This window comes from Pholcus phalangioides, unplaced genomic scaffold (genome assembly GCF_987345545.1).
Source record: "Pholcus phalangioides strain wild (caught in Gottingen) unplaced genomic scaffold, Ppha-v1.0 ptg000039l_1, whole genome shotgun sequence".
NCBI classification, from domain to species: domain Eukaryota; kingdom Metazoa; phylum Arthropoda; class Arachnida; order Araneae; family Pholcidae; genus Pholcus; species Pholcus phalangioides.
In genome coordinates this window covers 21163767-21172412 of record NW_028301625.1, presented here as the reverse complement: position 1 = coordinate 21172412, position 8646 = coordinate 21163767, and the positions used below count along the sequence as shown (strand labels likewise).

Here is an 8646-nt window from a genome sequence, read left to right as displayed (position 1 = left end):
GTTTTTAGTTTATACCAAGAGCACGTCGGGATACTCACCTCACTGTGACAGCGATTTTCTTCACATTTCAGCTGAATTTTTCTAGGTTTTCTTACAATATGCAGCAAGAGTGTGATTTACTCAATGACTTCACTCAGTTTGAAATGAGCATAGAATCCTTACATGAGATGCGTGATGCCTTGGAAGGGAAAATGCCCGGTCATCTATGGAAAGGTCTCCTGAGGAGGGAAATTCATCAACGAAAAAAAAAAAAAAAGGAAAATTGATGTAAGTAGTTTTCAAATTATTCTGTTTTATTGATTCTTATTGTGAAATCAAACAATTATTTTATATTGTTTTCCTGTTAATTTTGACTGTCTTGGTCATTTCGCCTGTCGTGACTCTTGAGGTTGAATTAGTCTCTGATTAGAAAAATTTCAGTCCTTTCTTGCCATGAAAATTTAAAAATTTAGAAGAGTATAAAAAAAAATTATCAGTGGTTTCGGCTTTATTGGAGTGTTAAACCTGCATTTTAAATATGCGTGAAGAATGATGTACATCCATCAAGCGGTGAAAATTATCCAAGAGAGTTTGGATCGTTTTTGGTTTTAAAGGTAAAAATAAGAACCGTGTGTGATGTGCATCTCTCATTTATTAGCGATCGATATATATATAACGTTATGAGCGTTTCTCGATCTGAACTTAAGGTTGCAGACTATCTTCAAATGACGAATTTCATGGAAATTGACGATTCTTTTCTTTTTCATGGAAATACGTAACTATTTTATTCTTATACATTTGAAGTGTTGAAAAAAATTCTAGTTGTGTCAATTCAATCGGAGTATAGATCTCAACTAATTTTTAAACGTGTTTCATGAAGATTCGTGTTTTTCGTAACTACACTGCGCGCAAAACTCATTTCCTCAAAAGTGTGTTCGATATTTTAATGACATTTTTTTTAGTCGTGGTTTCAGATGATACTAACTGTGCAATGAACTGGCTGTATGTTCAGTTGCATTTTACAACTGTTTAAATATAAAATATTGAAATTCTTTTCTGTCAAAGTTCATGTATTGTTTCATAAAAACTAACATATTTCAGAAAATATTTAGCATATTCATTGCATTGACAACTAGTATAGCCACGTAGTGTATAAAAATGACTATATACAATGTTTATAGTATACAATGTTTATAGTATACAATGTTTATAGTATACAATGTTTATAGTATACAATGTTTTTCAGTATACAATGTTTTTCAGTATACAATGTTCAGCGAAAGTATAAAAATAAGCTAATTTCGAGGAAATAATGCGTAATAGCTCAAAAATATCTGTGAATTATGATTAAAATCATACGTTTTGTATAGACTGCTCTATTTTTAAAAGTTTCTCGAACGTAGTCAGTTGTAATAAACATAATATTCCTGACACTTAATTTTGTTTAAACTATTTTTATGCTGAATAGAAAAATAAAAATCGATGCTAAAAAATATTTTTTTTGTTTTCCTATTAGTATCAACATTTTAAACATACTATCGAAGTGCAACACGCCTTTTGATCGGCATGATTTATTCAGTTTCACCGTCATAGTTTCATAAACTGTTTTGTGATCTCATAGGGGAACAAAAAATAAATAAAAGTTCTTTTCTTCGGTTGTCTATATAATCCTCATCACTAAAATTGAAATCTTTTGTATGAAAACTCGAAAAGAGCAAAATTATTCTTTAAATTATTTAATACTTAAACTATTTTTTTTTAAATTAAATGGTTTTTTCCCCAAATGTTTCATTTTTTAGACTCAACAACGGGTTCGAGATTGGGTGTGTAATCGTGAATCAGCCAATGAAGTCCTTTTAATCGACATCTCAAGTTTACCATCAGAGGCGACTTCCCCGATATTATCAGATTCACAGTTGTACCCAGAACTTCTTGCGGATGGAAACTTGCGGGCAAATCCAAATGGAGATCCACTAATGAATCATGGTGATGATGATGTTGAGTTGTGTGGAAAATGATACGATTCAAAGAAATTATCTAGAATAATCAATAAAAATAAATATATGTTAAAAGTATTTCATAGCCTCTTGTGGTATTACTACATTTTTGATTTTATTGTTTCTATAGCATCTTCTTCATCGCTGTTATTTTTTCCCCGATGTTCACAAATGCGCAAGTTTGCAGGTAAAAGGTTGAAGTTAGTATTAAACGATGTAAGCTAACTTTTTTTTTTGCAGTCTCAATAAACGATGAATGAGCATCCACCTCGGTAAGTGATTCTCGACTCTTCGTTGAAAGATTACCTTTAATGTTTTGTTACTTCATGAAATCATATAAATTCGGATAAAATATTTTGTCTTATCACACTATTTGACTGTGAGACCACTAAAACGTCGCGGGGGTTTCTTTAAGATTAACAAATGCATGCTGTAAAAAATTACTATTTTGTATGAAAGCTAGAAAGTCTGCCTGCTGGTTGACTATTAAGAATGAACTATACTGATCAAGAGTTTTTTTATGCTAGTTCGACATTTATTTAACCTCTTCTCGTACTAAGTGTGATATCTCGGTAGATGGAAGAATTGCATTGGAGCTTTTCCTCCTTCCTTCGCAATTTATAGTTTTTCCAACATAAACTATTTTATTGTAACCAGAACATTAGAGAGAATGTCATTGAAAAAAATAACAGAAGCTAGCGAAAAAACACACACACACACACCAATCTGAAGTGATGAACACGAGTTCTACATTATCGATGCTATAGTCGGAAGTTAAAAAAAAAAAAGATATGATTTCGCGGGGAAAAATATTTAGTCGTCATGGATGCGCCATGGGTTATCAGCTGGGCACGAATGTCTACAGTTGCATGATAACATAACATATTGCATCTATTACGATCATGTCTTGATTTTCATGACATCGCTAAAATTCCAGTAGGAAAATCATAACGTCGCGGAAAATTGCTTGATTAATTACGAAAATTTGAAATGCATGATTGAAGAAAATTATTTAAAATATTGAATAAATGAAAACTTGATTTGTAGAAAAGACTTTGTAATTCATTTGCGCGGTAGCTCTTTTATTTTACAGCTCGGAAAATTCTCTCAGTTAGGTAAAAGAACTCATATTTCAAGAAAAGTTACAGGATTGTAAAAACATGTCAGAGCATGAAAAGTTTACCCGAACGATAATTTAATGACGTGTAAACGATAATTCAAGAACGACCCTTGTGAAAAACTGAAATCATGGGCATGTGAAATTGATTGGATGTGACGTCAGAGTTGTGACAAATTTCACAAAAAAAGTTTTACGAGCGATACAACCCCTCTTTGAAAAAAAAATCCCATTACGGAGTGTATTAGGGAAAACGATCATTTTGGAAGGACGTATACGAAAATAAAGTGGTGCTATATTCAAATAAATTGTTCCTTAAGAACTTGTTATACATGCATTTTTACTAGCTGATTTATAAACGAGCTTGTGGAAAATCGCATCACGTCAGATTTGAATATGGGGATAGGAAAAAAAATATATATAAACTATGATTTAGGAATGACCCCTCTTTGAACAGAATCTCATCACTTGGCATAGAAAAGAAAATTCCAAACGACAATCTAATGACGATGCCTTTTAGAATAACTTCCTCAGAAAATGTGACATAAAATAAATTTAATTTGGGAAAGGTTCTTTGGTATCGTATTTGCTAAACACGATAATTTTTTTATTTTAAAAAATAATTTAAGCCCTCATCAAACCTGTTTGAAAAAAAAAGTAAGTTAGAGAAAACGATAATTTAAGAACGATCCCTAATGTGACGTCATGCGATAATTTAATGATGTTGGAAACTTTAATTTTCGTCATTAGCTTTAACTTTCTAGGATGATTGGGAGAAAAAGTATAACCCAGTTGATCACGTGACTTTCGAGTGCCATAGCCCTCTCTTTCTTGTTAGCTTCGGTATACACAGGGTGACGTTATTGACTGGAAAACTGACATAAAAAAGTTTAATTTAAGAAAGATGGAGTGTTGTGTGACAAAAAAATTTAATTCAAGAACAACCAGACATAAAAAAATTCTAATTTAATAATGACTCCCAATAAAAATGTAATTTAGGAAAGATCCCTGGCGTGGCATAAAAAATTTTATTTTGTGAACGACCCCCAATAAAACAATTTAATTTAGGGAAAAAAAACAGTAAAGCGTCATCCCTCTTATCGAGGCATCCCTTATCGCGTGTGAGCGCCATCTAGCGGAGGGCTGCGGAATACATCCCCTCGTAAGGTGGGGATTGCCTATTGTCCTGGTGGGGAGTGCCTATTGTCCTGGTGGGGAGCAAGTGGGGAGTGCCTATTGTCCTGAAAACCCCATTTTTCCCCTACTCATACAAATATATGTTTCCTTTGAATAGATGCAAAATACAGTGAGATGATGTTAAACTAGTCTCAAATTATCTCTATGCATTAATTTTTTCAAAATTCACTATGATGTTATTTTTATTTCGTAAATGAGTGCTAATTATTTACTTTTATTACAACATATTGATGGTATTTAATAAATGGTATTATAAGAGCACCGATCTTTATTGATTCCCAATGCCTCATTTATCACACTTGTTTTAAATATCATTATTGAAAATGTACTCAGCTTAAATACAACGATCGAGTATTTTGTTGCATAGACATTTAGAAGTACAGAGAAAGAGAGAGATAGACATACACACACAGCTGTTTTTTGTTTCTTTTTTTCGCGTTAATATGATTTGTCATCATTACTTCTGTTGCTGAACAGACTAGGTATTAATCAGCCTTGAATGCCTCATAGAATCTTACTGAGTTCTATCTAAAAGACGCGTCGCTCGTTACATGAGCAAGAAAATGTGGAACTCACGTTCCCTTAAACAAAAGAAAAAAACACACACACACATACACATAGAGACTCATATTAGTTTTATTGTGTTATAACCATTTTGGGTTATTCACGGCCTCCGAGCATTAGGTTGTTCGGTGAATGTCGATTCTTTGTATTGCTCGCTGAGACTGCTCTCTGACAGATCAGATCGCATCCGAGAATAATAACGGACGTGCTGTGTTGTCAGTCCCGTGTCTTCTCCATCACCGGATCGTCTCCCAGGAAAACAAGATGACAAGAACCCGAAGAAACCAGACGAGGCTATAAGATAGAATTATCAATATTTAACTCAACATTATTAGAAAAAATAATTTTTCAGTACCAATCTATGTGTTCTCGTGTATATTTGAATATACATGGCAAATATACGCGGTAAGAAAGCACCCATTATACCTATTTCTTTTTTCAATTTTTTGGTTTTTTAGAAAATACATCTTTTAGTGTTATTTCAGTACAAAATACGGCTATATAAGAACTATTATTTTTTATTTAGAAAGAGTTTATTCCTTATCGATGTCATTCTTTGAGCGCCGCTGAAATTTTACGTATTCAGAGATTTATAAAATCGCACAAAATTGAGGGGATTGAAAATAAAATAAAATTCAAGGTAAAAACTGTTCAACTTTGCTAAGCATGATTTTATCTGCTTATATATAACAGTAAAATAAAGGAAAACTGCATATTTCAGCCTAGACTAATCATTTCAGCGAATTATAAAAGTCCTCCAATTAATTAAACCCTCTAATTAACTAAATAAATGCTGGAAAAATCCCAGGGGCCAGGTCGACATGGCGAGTAAATAATTGATATTGTGAAACCTAAAATTTTCTTTGTGTAGTTACTAAATTACTGGCTGAGAGCGCCACAAAATGTTTGAAATTTATAGCAGAATATCTGCTAACATGAAAGATGGTCACTATGCCCTGAAAAAGTAATCAATTATAAAGAGTTATTATTAACCAATTATAAAGAAGCATTATTTTGGACCTTTTTCTTCGGGTGAAATTTTTTTGGACCCTTAAAAAGTTGTTGTGGCACCTAGATTTTTTTGTGATTTGTCCAGCCCTGAATTAAATTTCTGTACTGATGTATTGTTTTAATAAAATATATGCTAACAGCACCCATTTACATCCGTATTTTATGAATTAATAAAATAATTAAAATAATAATGTTTTTCCGTGGTTGGTTTGGTTATCTGCTGCATATTTTTTGAAGATGTTGAAATGATAAAATTATGCGGAAAATTTATTTGCAGTGTCAAACTCGGTTATAATGACACCTCGGCTATTATATTAATAACTGGTGGCTCTGGTTTATTCCTATGAAGAATAATGTTGAAAAACCTTGCTTTCAACGAACCTTGCTTTAATTTAAATACTGAAATCTAGGGTCAAGATAATTTATTTTATTTAAAAATTATGTTATAAAAATATAATTATAAATACAAAATATTCATCTGGAATATTTATACAGTAGAGTCTCGAACTTTGTACACTCGAGTCCCGAAAATTCGTGGTTCCGGATAATCCGAGAAGCTGGAATTTTTAGAAATTCTTTCTCAAAAAACCTCACTTTTTCTGTTTTTTGCCAAGAACGCATTTTGTTTCATTTTTCCTGCCAGTAGTTTTAGTTTGAGAAGAGGACTTTGCCCCGTATCTCCGTCCATGACTAATTTGAGTCTTGATCCCTATGTCGGGGTCTTCGGTGGGACCTCAGGCGAAAACTTTTTGCAAGTTCCTCTATAGTAAATTTCTAGTGTAAATGTAAATAATTTTCATGTCGAGTCCCCAGGGCTGCATGGGGGAAAACATGAGTTTTGGCAGCCCTAATCTAATGAATTAAGCCCGTGAATCAAAAATTAAAAGGTAAGAGCAAGTGTACGAATACGTAGGTTCAAAGAAACAAGTTAGAACAGTTTCATCAGATAAGGACGATAAGTTCCAAGCATCCCGATGGACCAAGGATGGACCTTGTATTTTTCAAGTTTTTATTATACAATTTATACAGTATATTTGTCATAAAAAAATACAAAATATAGGAGGTCCTGCCCCCCCCCCCCGTAAGTTGTTTTCTTGTTTTTCGGTTAATCATAACTTTCAGTAATCCGAGGTAGTCTCGGATTATCAAGACTCTACTGTAATGTAGAATTTTGTTTCGTAAAATAATTTTAATTCCTTGCAGACTTGCTGTAGCACTTTGTTTCCACCCAATGAATATTTATAGGTAATAAGTCAGGGCCGTAGCCAGGAATTTATTTCTGAGAGGGGACCACTGGCATTTCGGGGGGGGGGAGAGAAGGCCGAAGCGGTAAAACAATACATTTAATCATGTTATTCCATATAAATCAGTCATTTTACAACATTTCAGGGAGGGGTTCCTCTCGCTACGGCCTTGCATTAATTACCGATTTTGCCAACAAACGGCAAGTAACGACGATATTAACGATCCCAATTTCCCCTCGATAAAATATGGTGACCACTATCATAGTGAAAAACTTTATTTTTGTATTTGATTGCATCTGATTATATTTTTCATGTTTAAAATGTCAAAAAAGTCACTTTCGTTTGTAACGACTACTCAGTTATAACGAAAAAGTTTCAAGGATTCTTCGATTTTGTCATAACCGAGTTCAACTGAATTTGACAGAGTTTGAAATGAAAAAAAAATAATTTTAATGAAATTAGTGAATATTTATTTGTTTCTCTCTCTCTCTCTCTCAATTCGAAATACTGAAACAAATTTCGAAGTTGTTTGTTCAGAAGGAAATCAATTTTATGTACCTGCGTAACGAATAACGGTATGACCAATAATCCAGAAAGCAATATAGACGAGCAGTGATAAAATGCATAGAACAACACCGGTGACTAAGAAAGTCATAGGACCAGATCGATCAAACTCCTGTTGAAGAAATAAATAAATTAATTAAAAAAAAAAAAAAAAAATATATATATATATATATATATATATATATATATATATATATATATATATATATATATATATGAATAAACTACACTGACGTAACGTGATTTCACGTCAGAGACGTTGTGAATTCTGAGTCGTTGAAATTCAGGTGGAATTTATGTTACGTGGAATTTCCACGAATCAGAATTCACAACGTCTCGGACGATCATCACGTCACGTCAACGTAGAGTGTTTCAGCCTTTAGGGACCTACTCGGTCCGTCCTGGAGCTTAATAAACATTTCCGTGTACAATTTGCAACTGCACATTCTATTGATATATTTCAGATTTTTTAAAATATTTATACAGATTTCGCCCAGAGAGATTACCTATTTATATTTTCAATGAATGTTTCAAAATTTGATGTGAAATTTGCAAATGTAAAAATTCCTTGCTTAATATGTTTATTAACACTGCTTTTAAACTGCTAAGGAATAGCGTTATTTTCCGTCATAAACCTAACGATAGACATCCTTCAGAGAAATGAAACTCGGCACATTATTAGTAGACATTCTGAAGTATCTTAATAATGCAAAATAAAACAGATATCGCCACATGGCAAAAAAAAAATAATAATAAGCAAAAGAAAAAAAAAAGATGCCTTACAGCACTTGTAAACAGTTACGAAAAGTGTTCGTTCTGCTGGAAATAAGGATAGATATGAGTTCTTCAGAGTGTGAAGTGTATCCTCCTCTGACACTGATGCTCATTTGGTATCTACTGTGCATGCTGTCCATTGAATTGTTGAGGAGAGCTTGAGGGATTTTGTTTCATTCGTTCTTCAAGGTGGTTTTGA

At 32.9% G+C, this 8646-nt stretch overlaps 1 protein-coding gene across 1 annotated transcript in view; it reads right to left on the bottom strand.

The window, feature by feature from the left end:
• Nucleotides 1-4834: 4834 nt before the first annotated feature.
• Nucleotides 4835-8646, bottom strand: part of LOC149065681 (solute carrier family 60 member 1-like) — a 101703-nt gene continuing 97891 nt past the window's right edge. Inside the window, exons 10-11 of the mRNA XM_089253905.1 lie at nt 7668-7785; nt 4835-5148 (exon numbers count right to left, since the gene is read on the bottom strand). Of these exons, the coding sequence (XP_089110031.1) occupies nt 4955-5148; nt 7668-7785 (312 nt within the window). The 3' untranslated portion in view covers nt 4835-4954. The remainder of the gene's footprint in view (nt 5149-7667; nt 7786-8646) is intronic.